The 27,400-nt window shown below is 41.4% G+C and overlaps 1 protein-coding gene across 1 annotated transcript in view; it reads right to left on the bottom strand.

The window, feature by feature from the left end:
- LOC124788945 (spondin-1-like) overlaps positions 1-27,400 on the bottom strand; it is a 643,244-nt gene that overhangs the window by 271,732 nt on the left and 344,112 nt on the right. The window contains exons 4-5 of the mRNA XM_047256231.1: positions 27,237-27,381; positions 17,325-17,531 (exon numbers count right to left, since the gene is read on the bottom strand). Of these exons, the coding sequence (XP_047112187.1) occupies positions 17,325-17,531; positions 27,237-27,381 (352 nt within the window). The remainder of the gene's footprint in view (positions 1-17,324; positions 17,532-27,236; positions 27,382-27,400) is intronic.

Genomic DNA, 27,400 nt, shown 5'->3' with positions numbered 1-27,400 from the left:
GGAGAAATCACTGCTGTAAACGTTTTAATCCTGGTACCTAAATGACAGAACCTCAGGTTTTTGTTCGTAAAAACCTTATTTGTTATTCAAAATATCATTTCAGTTGTGCTTAGTGTAATAAACGGAGCATAAAAGGAGAACAGCTTCGAAGTATATAAAAATTGAAAGTTTAAATTCAGTTGTTGTTTGCTATACATTTGCAACAATTGATAATAATTTGTTTTTAAACTATTTGTTACGTAATAGTAATTGTTAAAAACTATTAAAACACACCTAATTCAAGATAAGACTTTTTCAAACATACGCAGTTACAACTATTTTCATGTTTTAGGTTAACTTACATACATATATTATTTCTAATTTTAACATGTTACCTCATCGTAATTGTATACTTTGGCATTGTTCGTTTCACATTTTATAACATACCCAAGTATTTTGTACATTTCCATGGAAAACTTTTAAATTTAAATGACGTAAAGTACGATGTCAAAAATTCCAGGCGTTCTATATATTGCCTACGCATTCTATACAATGCCTTCATTTGATACTGATTTAACTACGTTCACTACCATGAAAAGGATTCACTCTTTAATTGCGATATAGGTTTGTAGCAATGAAAGGGCTTTCAAGCAAATAATTTACTTGTTTTCATAATGCCATAAGACTGTTATCAAATACAAGTACCTACAACAATGGTTACACTCACATGGCATGAGTAGCATCCACAACTACTTCGTTATTCATGAAGAGGAAAGACATTATCGTGATAGAGAGGAGGGCAGATTTAGAGGTAGCGTAAGATTTCGTAATAATAAGTGTTTGTATTTAGGGGATCTTATGAACATGACGACGGAATTTTTGGATGTTTCTATCCTGCACTCTAGACATTTGTTTTGATGAATAAAACCATAGCTTATCTGCGTTTAGGACGGCATAACCTAACATTAGTACCATATGCAAATTTAAGCAAAATTGACCATGTCATTTAGTTTTTGCTGTTTGCGGCATTTACCATCAATGTTATGATCTGTTTCCTGCCATGTGTGATAGTGGCGACACATGGAAATCAAGGTATTCTCTGACTGAGCTCAAAGCGTGTGGAAACAATCTGGACAGGAAAAAAGTCAGGACATTCACAGCAAATGCAACAGAACACTGGAAAACAGTTCTGCTTGTCCAAAATGAAAGTTACTGACTAGCAAACATCAAGAGAGGCATTTACCAGGGAGACTAGTTACCCCACTGCTGTATATCATCACCTTGATCCCAATGTCAACCATCTTGCAGAAAACAAACCTGGGCTATCAAACAGCAAGAAATTCTCAGGAACCTGCTATAAATGAATGACTTGAAGGTCTATGGAAAATCTAACATTGATACCCAGACTCTGGCGAAAATATTTCTAATCTTCAGCAATGACAAGCATGGGATTCGGCTTAGACAAGTGTGTCACACTGACACTAAACATCCGCAGCTCGTGGTCTAGTGGCTAGCGTTGCTGCCTCTGCATCACGGGGTCCCGGGTTTGATCTCCTGCCGAGTTGGGGATTTTCTCTGCCCGGGGACTGGGTGTTTGTGTTGTCGCCATCATTTCATCATCATCATGAATTGTGACAGTGAATAGATTGGATTGTGTACAAAATTTGACAGTGATAAAATTGGGAATTTGTGTGGGTGCTGATGACCACGCCGTTGAGCGCCCAACAAACCAAAATCATCGTCAAACTCCCACTAAACAAGGGAAAAATCTCAAAGTGAAGGTATCGATATGTCAAATGGAACGCCACTAGACATTTTCCAGCTGGACAACAACAAACACGAGCATTTAAAAAAGTATGGCCAGCAAAGAGTACACCCAAAGGATCAGGAAAATTTTTAAGCGCAAATTAAATGAAGGTAATACTATCAAAGCATTCAATATGTGGGGCATTGTGAACTGGACACAAGTACAGACGGATAACCTGGACGGGAAACTCATGACATTTCACGGTGCCCTACATCTTCGCAGTGGCGTTGACATTCTTGACCAGAAAAACAGGCGGCAGAGCACTATTGCAAGTGAAGCAGACACTCCGGGGAAGATATGCATGTATTAGCAGTGTATGTGGAAGACAGCAAAGAATCAGCTCTGACAGAGGTCAAAAACAGAAAGCTTCTCAAGTTACAGCAAACCAAGAATCAATACTGGAAAGCAGTAAATGCCGGACTGACAGCCTGCGCAGTAAAGCACTGAATGGGAAATTTCGGGGGAGATTGAGGAGAAAACAGATAAAGAAAATACCTGAACTTAACTGGCCAACGGAACACTAAAGAGGAAACTGAAGGACTGATTTTTGCTGTTCATGAATAGGCCATTATTACTAACGCCATCAAAACCAGATCGAGGAATCATCAAAAGACCCAAATTGCGAACTCTGAAAAGAAGCTGACCAAACAGGTGACCATATCTTGAGCTGTCGCAAAAAGATAGCGCAGACTGATTACAAGCAAACACAAAAATGTGTACGAATGATCCATTGGAAAGTATGTCAAAATTTCCACTTCCCGGTGACAAGGATCGCAATCCAAAACAAGTTGTCAAAAACGAACGTACCAAATTACGATGAGACTTCCGAATTGAGACAGATCGATTCCTGCAACAAAATACACCAGACACCACAGATGCGGAGCAAAATGAATGTGGATCATTGAAATTTCTGTCCCGGGTTATAGACGAGAAACAATTTGAAAACTTGTCAGATACAATGACTTAGAAATCGTACTATTGCGACTCCGACGTAAACCCATGGAAGTAGTCCCTGTAGTTGTCGGTGTACTGGGAACAGAACCAAAAGATCTTAGTAGGTACTTTTTAACAATTGGCATTGATAAAATATCCGTCTGTCAACTACCAAAAGCCACTTTACTAGGATCTGCACGAATTATCAACCGATACATAACGCAGTCCTATACGGGTGGGAAGTGACCGAATATTGATAAAATACGAAATCGAACATAGTGAACCCATTTGCTGTGTTTACTGTTATAACTAATGTATAATAATAATAATAATAATAATAATAATAATAATTATGTTGTTGTAGTCCTGCCCGTAGACTGAGTTGATGCAGCTCTTCAAGCTTACTCTATACTGCGCAAGCCTCTCCATCTCGAATAACTAGTGCAACCTCTATTCGTCTGAATTTGCTTACTATATTTATCTCTTGGTCTTCCTCTGCGATTTTGACCCCCCACAGTTCCCTCCAGTTCTAAATTAGTGTTGCCTTGCTGTCTCAGAATGCGTCCTATTAAGCGATGCCTTCTTTAAGTCAAGTTGTAGCACTAACTTCTTGTCTCCCCAATTCTGTTCAGTACCTCCTCGTTAGTTAAGTGATTTACCCATCTAATCTTCAGCATTCTTCTGTAGCTCTACATTTAAAAATATTCTATTCTTTTCTTGTCTAAACTGTTTATCGTGTGTGTTTCACTCCTCGTTATTTATGAGATTTACCCACCTAATCTTCAGCATTCTTATGTAGCGCTACATTTCGAAATTTCTATTCTCTTCTTGTCTAAATTGCTTATCGTATGTGTTTCACTTTCATACATGGCTACACTCCACGCAAATACTTTAAGAAAAATCTTCCATATTCGATCTTAGTAAATTTCTCTCCTTCATGAACGTTTTTCTTGCGATTGCCAGTCTATATTTTATATCCTCTCTACTTCGACCACCGTCAGTTACTTTGTTGCCAAAAAAACTACTACTTTACCCAGCTACTACTTTAAGCTTCTCATTCTCTAATCTAATTCTCTCAGAACACCTAATTTAATTCGACTGCATTCCATTATGCCTTTTTTGCTTTTGCTGATGTTGTTCTTATATCCTTCTTTTAAGACACTACCAACTCCGTTCTACTGCTCTTTGCAAACCCTCTGCTGTCTCTGATAGAATTACAATGTCGTCAATAAACCTCAAAGTTTTTACTTCTTCTCTATGCGTTTTAACTCATACTACAATGTTTCTTGGGTTTCTTTTACTGCTTGCTCAACGGACGGACAAATAGCATCGAGAACAGGCTACAGCCCTGTGTCACTCTGTTCTCAACCACTCCCTCTCTTTCGTGCCCCTCGACTCTTATAACTGCCGTCTGGTTTTTATGCAATTTGCAAATAGCTTTTCGCTCCATGCATTTTACCCCTGTTTACTTCAGAATTGCAGAGAGAGTATTCCAGTCAACACTGTGAAAAGATTTCTCTAAGTGTGAAAGTGCTATAAACGTAGATTTGCCTGTCTTCTAAGGTGATTCGTAGAGTCAGTATTGCTTCACGTGTTCCTACATTTCTCCGCAATCCAATCTGATCTTCCCCAAGGTCAGCTTCTACCAGCTTTTCCGTTCATCTGAAAGGAATTCGTGTTAGCACTTTGCAACCATGACTTATTAAACTGATAGTTCGGTAACTTTCACACCTGTTAGCACATTCTTTCTTTGGAATTGGAATTATTATATTCTTCTTGAACTCTGAGGGAATTTCGCCTGTCTCATACATCGTTCACACCAGATGGAAAAGTATGGTCATGGCTAGCTCTCGCAAGGCTAGCAGTAGTTGTGATGGAATGTCACCGACTCTCGGGGCCTTGTTTCGCCTTTCGTCTCCCAGTGCTCTGTCAAATTGTTCTCATAGGGTGGCGGAGCGGGTTGCTCTCTGACTATCCTTTAAACAATCAGGACTACCTAGATAGTTTTCAGGTTGTCTGCCCCTTGACTCTGCGATAGTAGATACTGGTTTAGCCGATAAAAGCAGCTTTGACGAAAAGTCAGTTAAATCCCTACCACACAAAGGCCACTTAACTCCAGTCCATGGGTTAGTTAGTTAGTTAAGCTATTGGGCGTTCGGGATTCTTGCATGACTCGTTTGAAAAATGTGTAAAATTTCCTGTAAGCTGGTTTATTGTCTTTAGAACACAGAAAATGGCTATCAAGTCCTTATTTAATATCCCGACACTAATTATGCAATGTTACTGACTGTCTCTGTAACAAGTTCACACCCAAAAGCAAGCAGAAGATATTTAGTTCGACCAGATATCTTAAACGTCATAAGCAGTCACTGATCCACGACTCCTTGCGAGTTAACGCAGTCAGTCGTTCAGTTGTCTCCTTGTACAGAAGTGTTCGCCACAGTGTCTCGTAATTTGCACAAACCCGCACACGGAGTTTATTTACGACTTGAAATCTTCACACGTGAAATCTCCTAAAATAAATCACTTTCTCAAAATAGTCAACACTATAGTCGCTTTTCGTCAATTACACGAGAACCAATCAAGCGCTCGGATTTCTTCATTTAGGTGCAAATTTGATCAGCGCGATTTATCATAGGTAGTAATCGTAAGATGGCTCCCTAGCGACTATATCGGTTCATAGAGCTGAGGCACAAAACCATACTGAAACTAGTGGGAAATGCTGAATTCCTATTGGCTAGTATGTTAAGCAGCCAATTAGATCATTTCGAGCACTTCTATACTCTCAGTATTTATGATGTCAGGCAATCAGATTGTTACAAATAATTTAGACTAGAAATTTCAGAATCTCGAAATTAAACAAAATTTAACGAAAAAAATACGATTCCTTTCCACAAAATAAATTACTAATAAATTTAATACTCAACACCCATTCCGGCTGCCCTTTACAAAATCAAGCTCACTCTGCCATATGCCACAAATACCCCAAAATGACTTTCTCACGCTTACATTTACATAGTTTTAGTAAAATATCACATTCTCACTTTAAGTATTTCCTCCATTGGCTCTCTCAGTCTCTCCAAAACACACAACCAAAACACAATGAAATAATACTTTTCCAAAGTACTGGTAATTACGTCCGAAATCTGTGGCAATGAAACTAAAGAAAATTCCAGAAAATTAAATTACGTGAATCTGTCCTCTTGGTTGTAGTTTCAATTAAAACTATAGATGAATATATTACAGTCTCGAACTCGATTTCACAGTACCAACTCAGTTATTATGTGTTTTAGGTAAAAATTTATGAATCCGAAAATTTTACATTTATTGATTTGAAATTTTAACAGTATGGTTGTGTTATCCATAGAATTTGGTACACTAAGTATGAAAAAGATCGATTAATATTTAGTAGTACTTTTTCAAATTCATAGAGAGTATGTGTAACGTATTGCACGCACCGTTAAACAAGTATACCGGCCCGCTCGGCCCGGGAGCCGGCGGCAGCTATGCGAGCGTGAGAACCAACATCCGCTTTCCTCCCGGCTCCACGGCGAGCTACACTTTCAGTGCAAGATGAGAACTCGTAATTATCTGCTACGTCCTCACGAAATGTCAATCACCAAGTTTCTCCTCTGTATGCGAACATATTTTATTGGCGCCGACCTACATAGGATGAAACCATCACCATAATAAAATAAGGGAAATCAGATCTCGCACCGAAAGATATAGGTGTTCATTTCTTCCGCATGCTGTACGAGATTGGAATGGTAGACAATTATTGTGAAGGTGGTTCGATGAGCCGTCTGTCAGGCACTTAAATGTGATCTGCAGAGTATCCATGTAGATGAAGATGTATCCTATCTCGCATCTCATCTTCAGATAAGTCATCTTCCATTTCTCTAATATTGTCATCAAGTTCATCTTCCTTCTAAAGATAATAATAATAATAATAATAATAATAATAATAATAAACGCAGAGGATATGACAGATGCGCCGGCCGTAGTGGCCGTGCGGCTCTAGGCGCTGTAGTCTGGAGCCGAGCGACCGCTACGGTCGCAGGTTCGAATCCTGCCTGGGGCATGGATGTGTGTGATGTCCTTAGGTTAGTTAGGTTTAATTAGTTCTAAGTTCTAGGCGACTGATGACCTCAGAAGTTAAGTCGCGTAGTGCTCAGAGCCATTTTATGACAGATGCGAATGAGGTTATGAAATATATGGAAACTTAGCAAGGACAAGGAAAATGGAAGTGGAATTTCAATTAACAAAAGACCTGCATAACAAGAAATGTATTTTCATAAATGCAAAACTATGGAACTACAACACTTTCATTAAGTCAGAATGACTTTTTGCTCCGGAATGCCTTTCGCTAAATACAGTTAAAAAGTAGGTGAAATAGAAAAGAAGAAAAAACAAAACAGGAAAATCTCAGGACCGAAATCTGAGAATGGGAAGTGGAAATTTTAATAATAATAAAGAAATTTGTGAAAAATAGAATCAGTATCAGATAGAATGAGGAAGAGATGAGCTACATTCTATGGACACATAAAAAGCCTACATGGAAAGAGGATAGCAAAAAAAAAATTAACTTTTTCGACTGAAACCCAAAAATATCAGTGACATGGATCAAAGAAGTTAAAGGCAGATCTGAATGAAATGGAATCGTTCCAGGCAAACTCTTGAAATGACACGGCCGATTTCCTTCCCCGTCCTTGACGCAATCGGAGCATGTGCTCCGTCTCTAATGACCTTGGTGTCACCAGGACGTTAAGTCCTGTCTTCCTTTTTGTGAGTGAAATGGAAATAACGGAGGAAGAAATAGGAGGAAGAGAAAAGTTCAGATCAGAAGTAAAACTTGCAACGGCTTCCATATGAAAGCAAAGAAAAAGACAGGCGCACTATGGACAGAAGGAAGAAGAGAAAAACATAAGAATAAAATGAAAACTATTGGAAAGAAAGAAAGGAGAAAAGAAAGAAGACAGAAGTTATTTCATGTCGTCCTTAGTAGACCAAACCAAAAAATACTAAGAATGACGTTATGTATAATAATGCATACAAGGAATTAAAGAAATATCAGTCTTATTACCATCAAGAAATTTCTACATTACGTACTCGTCGAATGTAAGTAGTCACATCTAACAGACTCGTGTGACAACTGTGCAGAAAGAGTTAATGTGGAGAAGAAGTTGACTAGTAAGAAGAAGAGTGAGACATAATAGGCTAAGATCAGAAGATGAGATGGAAAGAAGACAATAGCAATAGAAAGGAATAAGGAAAGCATAGAGAGGGAAGCTACACCGATCAAAAAGTTTTATCTTCTCCTGAATTTAGTGTGGTTTTGGATAATTAATTTGTCCGCCTACGTAGCTGCAAGATCAGCACAGTCGCCTGCCATGCGGGGGACAGGGTTAGATTTTCGGTACTGTCAGGGATTTTTCATTGGTGTGTGTGTGTGGGGGGGGGGGGGGACTGGAACGGGGCGTACTCAGCCTCTTGAGGCCAACTGAGGAGCCACTTGACTGAGTAATAGCGGTTCCAAGGTCAACAAGCACGACAACGACCGGGAGAGCTGTGTGCTGACCACATGCCCCTCCGTACCAGCATACGATGACGCCACTGACAGAGGATGACATGGTGGTTGGTCGGAACCGACTGATTTTAACGTTTACAGAGTACTGTGTTCCATTCTAGTATGGCTGAAACGGAGAAGGAGACGAAGAAAGAATTTAGTGTTGTGCAAAGGATCAGGCGATAATAATTAAACTGATGGTGTTGCAAGTGCTGCGGCGCAGGCTGTATACAGGGTGTTACAAAAAGGTACGGCCAAACTTTCAGGAAACATTCCTCACACACAAATAAAGAAAAGATGTTATGTGGACATGTGTCCGGAAACGCTTAATTTCCATGTTAGAGCTCATTTTAGTTTCGTCCACCTACGCTCAATGGGGGACGTTATCATGATTTCATACGGGATACTCTACCTGTGCTGCTAGAACATGTGCCTTTACAAGTACGACACAGCAAATGGTTCATGCACGATGGAGCTCCTGCATATTTCAGTCGAAGTGTTCGTACGCTTCTCAACAACAGATTCGGTGACCGATGGATTGGTAGAGGCAGACCAAATCCATGGCCTCCACGCTCTCCTGACCTCAACCCTCTTGACTTTCATTTATGGGGGCATTTGAAAGCTCTTGTCTACGCAACCCTGGTACCAAATGTAGAGATTCTTCGTGCTCTTATTGTGGACGGCTGTGATACAATACGCCATTCTCCAGGGCTGCATCAGCGCATCAGGGATTCCATGCGACGGAGGGTGGATGCATGTATCCTCGCTAACGGAGGACATTTTGAACATTTCCTGTGACAAAGTGTTTGAAGTCACGCTGGTACGTTCTGTTGCTGTGTGTTTCCATTCCATGGCTAATGTGATTTGAAGAGAAGTAATAAAATGAGCTCTAACATGGAAAGTAAGCGTTTCCGGACACATGTCCATTTAACACATTTTCTTTCTTTGTGTGTGAGGAATGTTTCCTGAAAGTTTGGCCGTACATTTTTGTAACACCCTGTATATCGCAGGGCGCTGAAACATCGCAGGTATGTTCATTAATCGACGCGCTCGCGAAGTATTCTGAAAAACATAAAAGTTCCACTTTCTATCACCAGGTGAAAATATGGCGCTGTAAGCAGTCAGAATGTGGTGTGGGTACAGTAAAAGAGGAGGTTTGACAAAACATATGATATCAGTGGAGCTGGCATTTATGTTAGGATATGCTCACATGTGTTCAACATATTGTATCTGTAACAAGACGTTGTAGACTGATGACCTTAGCAGTTGAGTCCTATAAGATTTCACGTGTTTTTCACAAGACATTGTCGTCGTATGCTAGCCTTCAGATCAGGACCAGTCTGAATACATCCCTGATAGACACGATCTTTCGGATATCTCCACAACCAGAAGTTACATGGATTTAGTTCTGAGGATCTGGAAGGCCACACATCTTGAAATCGCCTAGACATGATGCAGTCGTTATCGAAGGTTTCTCGAAGCAAAGCTTTCACCTGGTAAGCGACATATGGTGTCGCCCCACCTTTCATGAAAACAGTTGTGTGGACACAGTTGTGCTCTTGCAACGCTGGAATCACGTGTTGCACAATGGAATGCCATATTGTTCACTCATATCTCACCAGCAGTCACCGCACACACTATACACACATTGTTTCATAATACTTCACTCACTACACACACACACACACACACACACACACACTGGTGATCTCTGGGCCATTTTCTGTACCGCAACTTCCCATTTGCTATCCTAAAAAGCTGAGTCAGTATTATTATTATTATTATTATTTACTTTTATAACATTTTTTTAATCAAACTCCTTTGTTTTAGCTAAGTAATCCTTCAATGTATAAAATATATTGCATAACCGGTACTTTTATCTGCCTTTTTAAATAAGTGTATTTTTGCAATTTCTTTAATCTCTTTTGGCAATTTATTGTACAGTTTTATTACTTGGTAGAAAATGCTGTTTTGAGTTTTATGTTTATTTTCTCTTGGTAAATGTAAGTTGAGTCTATCTCTAATTCAATAGTCATGGACAGAGCTGTTTGTGCAGGAATTAGCAATGTTATTTTTGATGTATACAACTGACTGGTAAATGTATTCACATGGAACAGTTAAAATCCCCAGTGTTCTGAACAGATCTTTACAATGAGCTCGACTAGTATTTTTGGTTATTATTCTTATGGCTCTTTCCTGGAGTTTGAAAATTGTGTTCATATTTTGTGCATTTGTTCTCCAAAAAAGAATGCCACAACTAAGAATTGAGTGTACATATGAATAATATGTAACTAAAAGACACTGCATGTTACACACTGATGATAGGATTCTAAGGGCATAACATGCTGATGACATTCTGTTTGCAAGTACCTTTGTGTGTTCACACCACTTCAACTGAGAATCAATATTCATTCCTAGGAATTTTGCATTTGTTACACAGTCTGTAGAGGTGCCATCTACATTTAATTTAACATTGTCATTTTTCCTCTTCAAACTGAAATTCATGGCATTAGTTTTCTTTATGTTCAATGTCACTTTATTACTTATTGACCAATCATAAACTTCCTTGAGAGTTTCATTTGCTTTCTTGGCAAGGAGTTCTCTTGTTTCCTCAGTGACTATAATATTTCTGTCGTCAGCAAAGAGATTTTTTTCACCATGAGTACCACTACAGGGTAAGTCATTGATGTATATCAGGAACAGTATTGGTCCTAATATGCTACCTTGCGGAACTCCTATATTAATGTATTTTGGTTCTGGTAAGTGTTTTACTAAATGTTTAGATCTATTTGAAGTGTGTGTTATCTTTACTTTCTGTACCCTATCTGTTATGTATGATCGAAACCAGTCATTAGCTACCCCTCTTATTCCTAATGCTTTTAATTTATTTAGTAGAATCTTGTGGTCGAGTGTATCAAACACCTTAGAAAGATCGAAAAATATACCTGTGCCACACTCATCTTTATCAAGGGCATCAAGTACAACTTTTGTCAATTCCACTATGGTTAACTCTGCATTTTTGCCACTTTGGAAAGTAAATTCTCTTAAAAGATTGTATTTATTCAGGTAATTCATTAACCTGTCTTTCATAATTGCTTCTATTATTTTTAAGAATGCTGAGAGCGCGGAAATGGGCTGGTAATTTTCTGTCTTCTTTATTACCTTTCTTAAGCAATCGTACAACTCTTGCCTGTTTTAGTTGCTCTGGAAATGTCCCTGATGTGAAGGATTCATTTATTATATTTGTTAAGGGACATTGTATAATCACTATGCATTGTTTCAGTACACAGATTATTTCATCTAAGCCTTCTGACTTCTTTGTTTTAGATTTCGAATTGTTTTACTGACTTCATTCTCTGTGGTTGGAAGTAACATAATTGTATTTAGTGCAACATTATTTACAGGTGTTATATTTGTTTGGGGGAATTTTTGCTGTACCTTCTCTGCAATACTTGAAAAATGCTCGTTAACATAGTTTATTAAGTGCTGTGGATCATTTATTACTTTATCCCCCTCCCTTAGCAGTATGTTATTCTGCGTTTATTTGCTCTCCCCATTTCCTTTTTTATAACATCCCAGACTGCTTTGCTTTTATTCTCTGCATTATACGAGGGTTATTCCAAAAGTAAGGTCCGATAGGTCGCGAAATGGAAACGACTATGAAAATCCGATAAAGCTTTGCACAGATGTGTTGGGTAGTGTCTCTAGTATAACCCCAGTTAGCATCACGTCGCTCTTCTCATTTCTGAGCTCGCAGTGAGTGCGTAAAGATGTCTAGAAAATAGTGTCTGCCGCCAAGTACGAGGGCCTGGTGAGAAATTTCGCCTGAAGCTATGCAGCCAACATTACATAACTGTCGTGCTGTTTCGTCTTCACGACAATTCTCAGCCGCATTCTGCAGGGGCAATGAAGATGCTCCTGCATCGTTTTCAAATGGAAATGTTAGATTACCCACAATACAGTCCGAAATTGTCTCCCCCTGAGTTTCATCTCTGGTCACATGAACCGCTGTCTTTGAAGACAACATTTTGACACAGACAACGAGGTGTAGGCCAGCGTGGAGAATTGGCGGAAAGCACTGGCGGCTGCCTTCTATGATGAGGCTATTGAAAAGTTGGTACAACGCTATGACAAAAGTCTAAGTCAGAACGGCGACTACGTAGAGAAGTAGCTGAAAGGTGTAGCTAATTGTTACAAGTAAAACATTTCTGATGTTCACTGTGGTTTCAATTTGGCAATCAATCGGACCTTACTTTTGGAATAACCCTCGTATATTATTTTGTCATTAAATGACATTTTTCATCAATCAGCACCTTCCTATAGATCTTTTTGTATCTATGATAGAAATTTAAGAATTCTGGATCATTGCGAATCTTTTTCATGGAATTGAGGTGTTTAAGTATTTGGGAGGACTTCTTAATACCTGCTGTTATCCATCTGTTTTTGTGAGATGTTGATACAGACATGCATACTTTTGGAAATGCCTTTACAAAGTTCAATTTAAACGATGTGGAGAATTTAGAGAATTGCATATTCACATTGGTTTCTTTTTACACTTCATCGCATCGCAGCTTTGTTTTTCCTAGTTCTTTTGAAAAATCTTTTATTTTGATTTCTGATACTGTCCGTCCAAAGAATATTCCCCAACCACATGTCAGCCACTTCACTCGTGCTTAAAAACGAAGAGTAAAGACACGTCGTGGTTGCCTGTTTTCGGACTTCATTTGGTGCACATTTTCAGTCTTGTATGGACATCAGTGTAAAATTCGTCGGCAAAATCTTTTGAACTGTTGACCAGGGGACCGTCAATTCACGTGGCACAGCTCGAGCACTGACTGCAGAATTTGAGGCTTGTGCTGCACGGTCGGCTATAGATATTTTAGAATGGGCCGCCTCCCTGTCCCTGCTGCACCACCTAATTCACCTGCTTCTTCGAATTTTTTGGTGATATTCTTTAGCCCATTTATTGACATGGGGCTTCTTCGTAGCTGTTTCTGTCGGAGATATTCGCGCAATGCAGCGCTGCTGTTGCCGCCATTCTCATAAAACAACTTTATCAGCAACGCATTGTCATTCTTCTCCGTAGCCATTGTGCTTCGTACGGAAGACTTCGACTTTCTTAACCATTTACATTAACAGGATGTAAAATTAAACATCTTCCAGCTGTCTAGTTTCCAAACTTGTTATATTTGGCAACCAGTTTCAGCGTTCTACTACGCCATCTTCAGGCTCCTGGCCGACGTGTAGGAAGATGCTACTGAGCCGTGGTCGGCTCGCGCTATTGCCGTTTTTCCTTTTGGGTATTTTGTACCATCGAGTGGCGTCTTATTCCTCCCTCAGTTACTATCTGAACGAGTTGCTCACTTGCCTCCGTCAGTGGTAGCAGCAGCGTTTAGCGGTACTAGCATGCCGTAACTTCTTTGGTGTGGCAGTTATATTTCCTTGTCATGGTCTGTGTGGCAGTTGGTCGGTTGCGGCGGAGTAGCGAGGAAGTGTCTGCGGCGTGTGATCAGGCCGGGGCCGCAGGTGGCATGCACGCGCGGTCTGAGTTGTGTGGCACTAGCTGCGAGATCTGCCAAGTTAGCAGCCCACCGCACCTGCATACTGCAGTTGAGTAATCAGTGAACCTGTCATGAAAGCTCAACCGTTGTGACATCTCTTTGTTGATTGCTTGTTGTTGCATCCTGGGCTGTCCCCGCAAGCAGCAACGTGTTGGAGTCGGCTAAATTTGCAGCCAACCTTTGAAGTGATTATAATTTATTAGTGAAGTGCACCAGCGGTATTTTCTGCCTTGTGGCCGTTAACGTTCCGATTACCTGCCCTGGGCGTTAGCGTAGTTTTGAGGCAGTGTCTTTTCCTCGCCCTGTTGATGCTGTCCGGCACGGCGTGTAGTTCGACAGCTTGGTGTTGTTCATTTTTTTTATTTGAGTGTTTATTGTGCCTGGACTGTGTTTATACGCCAATTATTAAGACATAATCCTGCAGCGATCCACGTCTTCGTGATACTTTTGGTTTTCGTGCTGTTGGTCGGGTGGAAGGGAACTGATTAGGAGGTTGGTTGATTTGTCAGCAGTTCGTAGGTCGTGCTGCAACCCGACTGTTTAGTGTTACCCTTGGCTGTCTGTCTCATCTGAACTGTGGTTACAGTTTCCTCTCCAGGCCTACCCATGGAACATTTCTGGGCACCACTGTTTGTTGTTTGTGATTGTCATTTTATTTGGTCGCAGGTAGTGTGCCAGGTCTTCAGTCGTGTATTAATATTGTCTGTTTTATGTTTAGTATATGGCCTTCAGCCGAACTCCATAACAACTTAGATTAGGCCTTCAGCCGTGTTTCATTTAAAATTCTTGTTGCTCTGTATTTAGGCCTTCAGTCGCGTTTGTTTCAGAACCTCTGGCTTGCCCGCCCGGTTGGCCGTGCAGTCTAACGCACGGCTTTCCGGGCGGGAAGGAGCGCCTGGTCCCCGGCACGAATCCGCCCGGCGGATTTGTGTCGAGGTCTGATGAACCGGTCAGTCAGTAGATGGTTTTTAGAAGGTTTTCCATCTGCCTCGACGAATGCGGGCTGGTTCCCCTTATTACTCCTCAGTTACACTAGCGATTGCTGCGCAAACAAGTTCTCCACGTACGTGTACACAACCATTACTCTACCACGCCAACATAGGGTTACACTCGTCTGGTGTGAGACGTTCCCTTGGGGGGGGGGGGGGGGGGTCCACCGGGGGCCGAACCGCACAATAACCCTGGATTCGGTGTGGGGCGGCGGAGGGGTGGACTGCCGTAGTCGTCGTTGGGTTGTGGACCACTGCAGCTGCGGCGGGGACGGAGCCTCTCCGTCGTTTCTAGGTCCCCGGTTAACATACAATACAATACCTGTGGCTTTAATATGTAAATCCTTGTCTGTAAGGTTTCCCTTTAATTATCTTGAATTCTTGAAACGGCCTTCAGCCGTATTCTGTAAATGTTTATCTCAACGTTGTCTTTAACCCTTTCAGACCCGAAATTTTTCTGGAGGACGAAACATTTTTCTTTATGTAGTAGTGGTCTTAGGTGATTTTTTAATGATTTTAGGAGCAAGATTTATACAAAAATATGTACCCGTTTCCAAAACGTACTTTGTTCACTTGGCTTCACTTTAAGGACTAAAACAACTAATTATGAAATATTCTCTATTGTAATAAATAGTAAAATGATCATTCAATAATTTCCAAGTAAAATAACAACAACAACATTCAATTATACACTGGAATATAGCGAACCATGTATTCTGGTGGTCACGAGTTGCTGCGCACTGCTACATTGACTTGCTGATATTTTTATAGTGATGCCCAACGGGTGGCAGCATTTGCGCGTGATGAAAAGGTTGAACATTTACAAGTGTGTAGCTCAGGTTCGCTTAGGAAAGAAATACTTTTGTTGCAGCTAACAGACTGTAAAAGTTAATGTACACAATTGTAGCCAGAGGGTCTGAAAGGGTTAATTATTCTTGAGTAACTGTTTGGGTCACCTTCAGCCGAAGAATTAACTTGAATTTTTCTTAATATGGCCTTTAGCCGGAATTTGTAAATGCTTGGCTTTTAAAGAATTTCCCTAGCTGATCTGAAATATTATTTCGGCCTTTAGCCGGGAAGATATGGTAATTTTGCTGAAGTAAGGCTTTCAGCCGTTACTTTAAATCATGGTGTTTTAAAAGCAATCATTCAAACTTATTCTGGAGAAGTTACTTGGGCCCTCAGCCATGAATTGTTCTTTGTTATTTTAAAGAGAAAACTGTGCATTGGTTTGAGGAATAAAGTTGTGTGTGTTCTTGTATAACTAAGAATAATTGACCTTGGCCCCTTTCCACAACCTGATCCGCTCTGTCCTGCGAAACCAGATTTCAGCTACCTTTCTGCCGGCGCATGATGGTTGAAGTGACCGCTATAGCAAAAATCTACTGATACCAGTATTGCTGGCTCCTGATTTGATCACAACCGAGGTAGAATATTCCTACACGTCGCTCAGGGACCTGAAGATGGCGTAGTAAAACGCTGAAACTGGTTGTCAAATACAATAAGATTGGAAACTAGACGGCTGGAAGGTGTTTCATTTGACATCCTGTATCGAACAGCCGATTCTCGGAACCATCACTAAAAAGATGGACATATAGAGACTTTACATTAACAGTCACTTCCCAAAGGAATCAACACGAATCGCCAAGCAGCAAACAGCATAGTGACGTCAAAACTGCTTACATCTCCATATTTTGGTCAGGCGGCAGAAAGTGGACTGTTATGTTTTTTAAGCATAATCTGCTAGCGCACCGATTACTGAACATGCCTACGATTTTTCAGCGCCCTGCGAGGTGTACAGGCTGCACTGCAGCCCTCGGAACATCATCGGTTTAATTATAACCACACAGTACGATCAAAATGCTGGCTATATCCTACCTGATATTGTAGTTCCGTAATGACGACTGGTACTTCATATGTGAGGAGAGCTATTGAGGACATCAATGACCAAGAAACCGATGAAGTAACCAGAGCGTGTGAAAATCACGTCGCCTATCCGGTCGCAAACAATGTAACTGGCTTTAGGAAGGCCTAATATGACGAAATAGCCAAATGTTGCACACATATCTTACGCAAGCATTCAGCGGTCAGGTCGTGTCCTCTGAAGTTTTCACTACTTGTGCCGTGTTGAACTACATCATAGTAGTAGGCTAAATGGTGTGTATCAGAAAATTATTTAGCCTTTGATTTAGGAACCACCTTCGGCTGGCTCTGTAGAGAATTTCAGTATCAGTAAAGAGGAAAGCTATTCTTGGGTCAGTTTGTAGGCTGTGTGTCTTGATATCTTCAAACGTATAGCAATGATGCTTCAAATATGGGAAAAAATCGATGAGAGGACCGTATCTGATAAATGATATAAGGGGGCCTTCCTTGGGAGAGACGAAGAACATACCTTGCTAATAAGAAAGTTGGTGTAAGTTCTCTGAAGTTGATATTGGAAAAATGTAAAGAAGGCGAATGATTGATTTTATCTGCTTTCCTGTTCTTACCTGGGCCTTGAGTTCGCGCTCCAGTTCGCGGGTAGAGCCACGTTCAGCCACTTGCTTGAGACCCGGGGAAGCCCTCGCTCCGTAGGACCAGAAGTAGTAATCGGATGTGTGCGACGCTCCAATCACGTCGCTGAACTTAGCTAAGAAGCTGTCGTCCGGGAAGCCCTTGGGGTGGGTGTGCCGCGACCACAGTCCTTCAAAAGTCAGCTGGGTACAAAAGCAACAAAAAAAGGAAATAATTTATGTTAAGTTAAGAGACCATACTAAACAGTTGATAAATTCACCACTACCTGCTGCTATAGAATATTTTTAGCTGTTGCGTTTAGCTTGGGTTTATGCCATACAATCAAAGGTGTTACAACATCTAGAAATTAATTTTCCTTTTCTAAAAAGAAAGGACAACAGAGTTACAGGAAAAACATTATTTTCGCAGATACAGCAATGTTTTCACTATATTTTGACATAATCACAATCAGGATAGAGACACTTGTCTTACTGTGGAATCAACTTCGTACGTACATTTCACAGAAGTTTCCCGCCTGGGAATGAAATTATTACAATTGTCTTCATTCCTTCGTCATCGTATATATTAACAATAAATCTGTAAAACTTTTATTCTGTCTCCTTGAACACGCTAACCTCCAAAACTAGTACACGAATTTTAATGCGATTTTCGCAAGTAACTTATAAATAGCTTGGCGGATCTTATAGGCTTCGCTTAGTTAAAATCGGATCACGGAAAAAAGATGTCGTGATTGAAAGTTTCATCTAAAACCGTCGTATCTGTCTGTTGCTGTGTTTGAACACACTAATCTCCGAAACTACTATACGAATTTTTATGAGGTTTTCTCATGTAACTTGAGCACAGAATTGTGACACTGTATGGGGTTTATTTCATAAAAAATCAGATCACGGGGGACAACCGTCTATTTGTCTATTTGAATACTGTAATCTTTTTCATGGGGCTTGCACAGGTAACTTGAGCATAGTTTGGGACAATGAAGAGGATTCATTTCATCAAATTCGGATTACGCAAAAAAAGACACAGTAACTGAAAGTTTTATCCATAAATGCGAAAGTAATTCTATCTTTACGTTTTCACGACTAACACGCCGAGCCGATTTCGATGAAATTTGGTATGTAGATAGCTTGAATCCTGGGGAAGAACATAGGCTAGTTTAGAAAATATCTAGTACAAGATAATTATTGTTTTGAAGAATATATTGCAAATTAGGATAAATATTAATTCTTTGAAAAAACTTTTATCCTTTGACTTTCGATCTTTATCATATTTGTGAAAATGCTTTTATTCCTTGGGCATCTGGACGATTTTTGGAAAATTGCCTACACTAGCGACACACCATCTGTTTTCCCATGACCTTCAGCTATCAGACGCCATCTGTTTTTCCATGACCTTCAGCTATTAGAGCTAACACTCCAGATGACTAATATCAATCGGCGCTATGTTCTGTGCATTCAGAAACTATAGGCCTAGCACAGACCAAACGTCGCAGTCGGCGCCGTTTTCAGCCACTGCTGCTGCTGATGATGACGATGTTAGGTTTGTGGGGCGCTCAACTACGCGGTTATCAGCGCCCGTACAAATTCCCAATGTTTACTCAGTCCATTCTCGCCACTTTCATGAATGATGATGAAATGATGAGGACAACACAAACACACGATCCCCGGACGGAGAAAATTCCCTGCCCGGCCAGGAATCAAACCCGGGACCCCGTGATCCAGAGGCAGCAACTCTAGCCACTAGCCCACTAGCAGCGGACTGCTGCAGCTTTAATGCAACAGTTAAGACTTGGCCCGCAGTCATTTGATTGTTGTCATACCTCTCTCGTGCATGCGCTGCTTTTCTACCCAAATTCACTTACTTTAAAAAAAAATAGGAAATTTAATTTTTAGACGACTCTCGCAAACAAGATCGTTTCACGACAATTTCCACGACGCTGCTCCCGAGCACCCACTGAAATCTCGGAATCGGAACATAGTAGCTTTCAGTAGTAGCTTTCTGATGTGTATTCGGATCAGTTTCATTAAGGATGCTTTTCGTTGGGCTGAGAACTTGTGTATATAAGAGATGGACTCTTTCGCAAAACGCACAATGGATACTTACTTTTCTCCGATTTCACTGCATTCAGCCACAACTTCTTCTTCTTTTTCTTGTGCTTTGAGCCGCATTGGCGCAGTGTTGGCGTGGTTATTTACGGATTTGGTGTGGTTAGTTAAAGAGGTAGCCGAGTGTCTTCCCTGTCGCCACCTGTTACCCCCACCTGACGGTGTATGTGTACCCCAGATATCTGTGTATAGCGTTATACATGTGAAAGTGGGCTAAAGCTTTCTGAATGTTTGCGAATCGGGTAACTGAGCAGTGATTGTGTAACATCCCAGAATTTTTCCAGTGGGATGTGGGAAACGGCCCAAACACCACATCGAGGCTGGCCGGCACACCGGCCCTCGTCCGTAGTCCGACGGGTGGACTCGCTTCCGGATCGCCGCTTAAGCACGCACAGCTGTCCAGACGGGTTGATGCATCTGGCCACATCCCAAAACCTAGAGCGATGACACATAACTCACAGAAAGAAGACTGAAAGTAAACACGACGGTAGGGAGACCTCAAGCACTGTAATCTCTAACCCGTCTCCCCCAGTTCTTGACTCCAAGGCTTGAGACGTCGGAGTCTGCCATTACTGACAGCTTCACTTAGCGTTGTTCACACCGTAACTGTCGATACTGGACGCATTTTCCGTCTATTTTATCACATTTCCCGGATATTTTTCCGGAAAGTTTCACACCAACATTAACTAGTGTTATATCCTATATACAGGGCGGTCAGAAACAGTGTGAAAAACTTGTAAGGGTGTTGAAGGGTAGGTTGTGTTGAGAAACAATAGCTCAGAAAAAAATCGATACGTTGCACCGTTTCCTAGTTAGTTAGCATTGAAGTTAGCCAGTCAGGCCGTTGTGCTCACAAATTCAAACGGCCCGCCAGAGACGATGTCCCCAAACATGTTCTCCGTTTGATTTCCTGAAACCGAATAAGAGAGCTATACAGAAATGGAACATGAGACGGTAGCAAGTTCGAATCGGAGTCAAAGGTTGAGTAGTCTCGTGCGCTATCTCTATGCTACGAGAACAACTGACACTAATTGTTTCTGTCGGGCCGATTGAATTGTCGAACGCAACAGCCTGATTGGCTAACGACAATGCTAATTAATTCGGAAATGGCGCAAGTATCGACTTTTTTCTTCGCAGCATATGCTACCCTTCAGCACCGTTACAAGCTTTTCAAACTGTTTCTGTCCACACTGTGCGTACAAACTAAGAGATGATCACAAATAGTTATTCATTGCGACTCCTTTCAGTCCTCGGACCATCGATCAGGTGCCATAAGACATTTCAAACACCTTACATGGCTTCAGTTTGCACAAAATACAGCGTAACTAGCTGTTGTCATATAGCACGATGTAATACAGCATACTTTACTAAATGATAACAATGATTTATGATGGATTTTATGCTGATTGCCGTCTTATGTAAGTTGTTTTAAATGTCTTATGATACTTAATGATACTCTAAAGACTGTCACTTGTCGTAATAAAGAAGTATGTATCATCCGCACTCGGGGGTGAACTATGACGTTTTCTATATGTTTAAGAGTTGTGGGAGACCATCTTCATAAAGTCTGTATCGTCCCATTTAGAAATCACGTACTTGCTCCAGTATTTCGGTTGATGCAATAATTAACATACTGCCGACGAATGCCGACTTTACTCGTGTTTACTACTTGCTGCCTGTAGGTTTCTTCTTGTTATGTGTTTACACCTGTAAGCAACGAAGCAAACGTGACTTCCTTTATGTACATTTTGATTATTTAGCATTTTAAGCGTTTTTAATATTTCAAATAGCTACCATTTTTGTCTTAAATTTCCTCCTGCTTTTAGAGGTGCCCAAATCCTTGTTTAGTCAGCAACTTTATGAACATAATCAGTATTGAAGGTTGCCTTTCTAATAATATGAAAATTTTACATAATGCATCTACAGCGCTATTTCTTAATACGTTAAAAGAAACCGAAATTTCTATGCACTACAAAAATAAACTCTCATATGTTACAAAGGAACAGCTAGAATTCAAAGACAAACATTTCTTTAAACATTTTGGCGATCTGCCTTACAATGCTTACTCTGATTTTCTGGTTTTGTAACTGGACAAATCTGTTTTACGCCCTTCTCCACAATCTTTTTGTTATAACCCATATTATTGTGTTAAATTGTTATTTTATTTGAATATAAGGCTCATGGGTTCTTTAAATTTCTTATTATTTTCTTACATATTTATATAACGTTATTACATTCGCAGATAATTAGCATATTAGGCCAGTCATAGTACTATATTTTTAATTTATACGTGTACGTCATTTTAATTTATTACTTTTCGAAATTACTTTTCACTAGTTACCACATGGTGTATTTTGGAAATACGGACACGTTATTCTCATACCACTTTTGTTGTTATTTGCTAGCATATTACGATCTACTGCTATTTACTATAGATCAATACGTACATTAACAGATACCGGTTTTTTATATACTGGGACTGCATCTATGGATCATTCTCTACTTCCTTTATCGTTTTTTGTGGCTGCTTCAAAGGAAACCAAACAAGATCAGCGTCCAGTAACCAACTACTTCGTACATCTGTGGAAGGTCGTCCGTTGGACATTCCCTGTCGATACTTACAGCAATCTTTATGGAAATCGCCCTGCTGTTACGTTTTTGGCACGGTGTCCACCATCTCGATAGAAACCAACAACATCGTAATTATTTTACCAGCAGGCTCCTAGAGTACAGTCTTTACACAACGAATGTGATGTTTTTTTGTTTCCTGCATAAAGCTCTTATTATATTTACTTGGTAATAGCTGTATTAACAAGCTGCTTCTTCTTTACTACAAATTTATTCTACATAATTTTGACGTTCTATTTACTAATAAGTGCATCTTTTGTACATAATTCTCTCGACTTTCACCTGAGTGGCTAACACTGACATCATGTTGTGAGCTGTAGGCGGAGTCTCTGACATTTATGAAATAGCTATACTGCGCTCTGCAGCAGTTGACTATCGTCAGTCAGCGGTTCCCACACCATACAGAGCCATTGTCTATCAATAAGCATATATCTGTGATTTGTAGTTTTAAAGCTAATTTTAAGTTTGTTTATGTACCCCTCTAATTTAAATCCTACATTATTTTACAGTAGAACGTCTGAAGATGACCACGTGACGATCGAAACAGGTCACTTTCTAATAAACGCACCTTGTAATCTAGACTGTTTTATAATTAATTTTAAAACTTTCAATAACATCATTGTTTTCGTGTTCCAATTCTGATGTGGTGAAGTCTGTTCCATGCCCCAAGCTGTGCCCAAGTTACCTGCGAAAACCTCACGAAAATTCGTCTAAACAAACATACAGGCACGACAGTTTTACAAATTTATTATTACTATAGATTTGAATACAAGTCTGAATCTTTTCTACAAGTGGGAACAGGAAATGTGAGCGTGAGCAATAAGTTCTTCCCACTAATAAAAGTGATTTCTATCAGCTTGCTACGTTATTTGATTCTGCGTAAAATGTTGTCATTGCAAACATCCCCAAAAATATTCCATAGACTGCTGTAAAGTACATGGAGGAGGGTACTGTGGATTTTGTACCACATGTGATTCACTTGTGGAGAGAGGGGAACGTGAGTGCCTATATGCCTGTGTACTCTCCCTAATCTTCCTTATTCTCGTGACTCTTGCGCGAGATACGCAATGCAGGCAATAAATAGACTTCTTCCAGAACAATTACGCCTACCAAAGATTTTCATACAAAGTCTCCTCACAGATTTAAATTATGCGTCGGGCCAAGCCTCCAACGCTGAACCTTGCCTTTCACAGGCAATGCTCGAAATGACAGCTATCCAAGTAGTCATAATGAACCACGCTCATCGCTTATATTCTGTCAGTACAGCTTTCCAAATCTTTTAAGCTTCACAGCAGATAATTAGCCATCAGGGAGCTTCAACATTTTAGTTTATGGGCTACGTAATTTTTAAGGGAAAACCACAACACAGGTGAAATTTTTTTGTTGTTCTTCGTATGTTAACTCGTGATATCTTGCGTCCTTTGCTCTAGACCATATATCCGCTTCCTCTGAAACTGTTAACCCAGGACGAATCTGGAAAGCCCGCACTGACATCAAGTTGCGATACTCACCTCTAAATGAAGCGAATTTCAGTCATAAGTCCCGACACTTATCGCTGTTCCCTTCCCGTCAGCATTATTTTTCGATTGCTGTTTTGATGTGAATTTATTTTAGAACGGTATGTTGCCACTGCTAGTGAACTAGAAGAGTTCCCGGTGTCATAGCTTCAAAATCTTTCATTTACTGCATTGGATGGACTTTAAGGAAATCTGAAATCAGTCGCTTCTTTACGACAGTACTTTGCACGAAACTCGCTCTCCCTCTTACAGGAGGCTAATGAGGCATGCGTTATGCAGAAATTTCCACGTGCAGCTGCTATCTGGTTGACGCCTTTACACCCTTATAATGGCACATGAAAGCACAGCTATGTCTAATGTGCCACGTGACTCATTTTTGGTTCCGTGGGCTTTTCAATAATACCTACAGTTTTTCTGCGATGTGTCACGAAAAAACCGATGCTTCAGTCCAACAAAGAAGTTTCCTGCCTACTGACAGACAGTCTGTATGGGCGGTAATTGTGACTGTGTCTGTAAAATTCATTTACTTACTCCTTTAAGGAATGTACAGTGATAAGCCAAAACATTATGGTTTGTGTTCACCGCGACGTCGGGTGCCGCGTGGTGGCGTTGCGGGTACTTGAGGCGGCAACTAAAGTATGTAAGCGGACACGGATGGGGAATCTCTCTAGCGAAGATATGGGCTGCAATCCATTGAGATAAGAGACTTTGACAAAGTGAAGATTATTGTTACGCAGAGTCTATGAACGAATATCTCCAAAACGGCAAAGTTTGTCGAATGTTCACGTGTTATTGTCGTGAGCATCTAAGGTAACTGGTAGAAGGACAGTGAAACTACCAATAGGTGCTAAACGGTTGCACGTCCACGATTCTTCACAGAACGTGGGTTTCGGGGGCTTGTCTGCTCTGTAAAGTGGGATTGATGGTAATGTTTATACGGATATGGTTCTGGCAATACGGGCGATGACCTCCTTCTTCTGTGCGGTTGGACACATATTACCCGAACTCTTACGGGACTTGGTAAGAATGTCTTCCACGAGTAATGAGTGTGTTGAGTAGGGACGCTACGAATGTAGTGTGTGGACATATAAGGTGAGAATGTGGGTCTCGCGGGAGGCGTGCGTGAGATAGTCCCTGCAGTCGCATTATCGTCTGTGCCCTCGCTGGCTAAGATGGGTAGAGCGTCTGCCATGTAAGCAGGAAATCCCGGGTTCGAGTACCGGTCGGGGCACACATTTTCACCTGTCGCCGTTCATATATATCAACGCCAGTCAGCAGCTGAAGGTATTAATACATACACTACTGACCATTAAAATTGCTACACCACGAAGATGACGTGCTACAGACGCGAAATTTAACCGACAGGAGGAAGATGCTGTGATATGCAAATTATTAGCTTTTCAGAGCATTCACACAAGGTTGGCGCCGGTGGTGACACCTACAACGTGGCGACACGAGGAAAGTTTCCAACCGATTTCTCATACACAAACAGCAGTTGACCGGCGTTGCCTGGTGAAACGTTGTTGTGATGCCTCGTGTAAGGAGGAGAAATGCGTACGATCACGTTTCCGACTTTGATAAAGGTCGGATTGTAGCCTATCGCGATTGCGGCTAATCGTATCGCGACATTGCTGTTCGCGATGGTCGAGATCCAATGACTGTTAGCAGAGTATGGAATCGGTGGTTTCAGGAGGGTAATACGGAACGCCGTACTGGATCCCAACGGCCTCGTATCACTAGCAGTCGAGATGACAGGCATCTTATCCGCATGGCTGTAACGGATCGTGCAGCCACGTCTCGATCCCTGAGTCAACAGACGACAACAATCTGCACGAACAGTTCGACGACGTTTGCAGCAGCATGGACTATCAGCTCGGAGACCATGGCTGCCTTTACCCTTGACGGTGCATCACATACAGGAGCGCTTGCGATGGTGTACTCAACGACGAACCTGGGTGCACGAATGGCAAAACGTCATTTTTTCGGATGAATCGAGGTTCTGTTTACAGCATCATGATGGTCGTATCCGTGTGTGGCGACATCGCGGTGAACGCACATTGGAAGCGTGTATTCAAGCGTGTATTCGTCGTCGCCATACTGGCGTATCACCCGGCGTGATGGTATGGGATGCCATTGGTTACACGTCTCGGTCACCTCTTGTTCGCATTGACGGCACTTTGAACAATGGACGTTACATTTCAGATGTGTTACGACCGTGGCTCTACCCTTCATTCGATCCCTGCGAAACCCTACATTTCAGCAGGATAATGCACGACCGCATGTTGCTGGTCCTGTACGGGAAAATGTTCGACTGCTGCCCTAGCCAGCACATTCTCCAGATCTCTCACCAATTAAAAACGTCTGGTCAATGGTGGCAGAGCAACTGGCTCGTCACAATACGCCAGTCACTACTCTTGATGAACTGTGGTATCGTGTTGAAGCTGCATGGGCAGCTGTACCTGTACACGCCATACAAGCTCTGTTTGACTCAATGCCCAGGGGTATCAAGGCCGTTATTACGGCCATGGGTGGTTGTTCTGGGTACTGATTTCTCAGGATCTATACACCCAAATTGCGTGAATATGTAATCACATGTCAGTTCTAGTATATTTGTCCAATGAATACCCGTTTATCATCTGTATTTGTTCTTGGTGTAGCAATTTTAATGGCGAGTAGTGTAATTCTAATGATGGTAATGTGACATCTCTGCCTAAAGAGCACAATTCTGGAGCACGCAGAAGTGTTTCGGAGCACACCGTTCATCGTACATTGTTGAACATGGAGCTCCGCAGAGAACAACGCCTACGTGTCACATGTTGAGCCAACGACATCGTCAGTTACCGCTGTAGTGGGCACGGGTGCACTGCGATTCGACTGTCGATCAATGGAAACATGTCGGGTCTTGGGATGAATCACATTTTTGCTACGCTAGGTCGATGATCGTGTCCACAAACGCCGCGACCGAGGCGTACGGCAGCTCGAAACGTGTAACATGCCACAGACGCAGGCTGGTGGCAGCAGTATTATGCTACGGGAGACATTCTCCTGCTCTGGCATGGGACTGGTGGAAATAATCGAAGACACGCTGACAGCTGCGAATCATCTGCATCCTTTCATGCTTGATGTCTTCCCAGATGGCGATGTCATCTTTCAGCAGTATAATTGTCCGTGTCTCGGAGCCAGAATCATGCTACAGTGGTTTCAGGGGCATTATAGTGAACTCAAGTTGAGGTCACGGATATCAAATTTGCCTGTTGTAAATCCTATAGCACCCATCTGGGTCGCTATCGGGAGCCACTACCGACTCGCAAATCAGCGGCCCGTTATTTACGCGAATTACATGACCTGTGCGTAGACGTCTAATGCCACGTACTTCCAAAAACCTACTAACAAACTGTCGGATACCTGAAACGCAGCATCAGTGATATATTTCACTCCAAGACGGACAAACAAGCTGTTAAGCAGGTGGTCACAATGTTTTGGCTCCTCAGTGTACAGTAGCGGCGAAAAGAGAGGAAACTGTGAAGTACTGTTAACGAAACAATTTTAACAACACATATGAAGTATTTGCAGGGCAGGAAAGTGTAAACTGAAGAAGACAGAATCCTCAAAGAATACAGTGAATACGATTGGCACTTACCTCATACTTTGCTTCCTGACACGCGCAGCACTCCTTCTGCACTGGCGGCTGCTCGTCGAAGGAGTTGTGGACTTCTTCACAAAACGTGTAGCTCAGGGGGCCATCGTCCATGTACCACACATCTGGCCGCTCTATTACCGTAGCCCTGTAACGGTTCCAACACA

This window comes from Schistocerca piceifrons, chromosome 3 (assembly GCF_021461385.2).
Source record: "Schistocerca piceifrons isolate TAMUIC-IGC-003096 chromosome 3, iqSchPice1.1, whole genome shotgun sequence".
NCBI lineage: Eukaryota > Metazoa > Arthropoda > Insecta > Orthoptera > Acrididae > Schistocerca > Schistocerca piceifrons.
The sequence above is the reverse complement of the archived record's forward strand: the minus strand, read 5'-3'. Positions and strand labels throughout refer to the sequence as shown.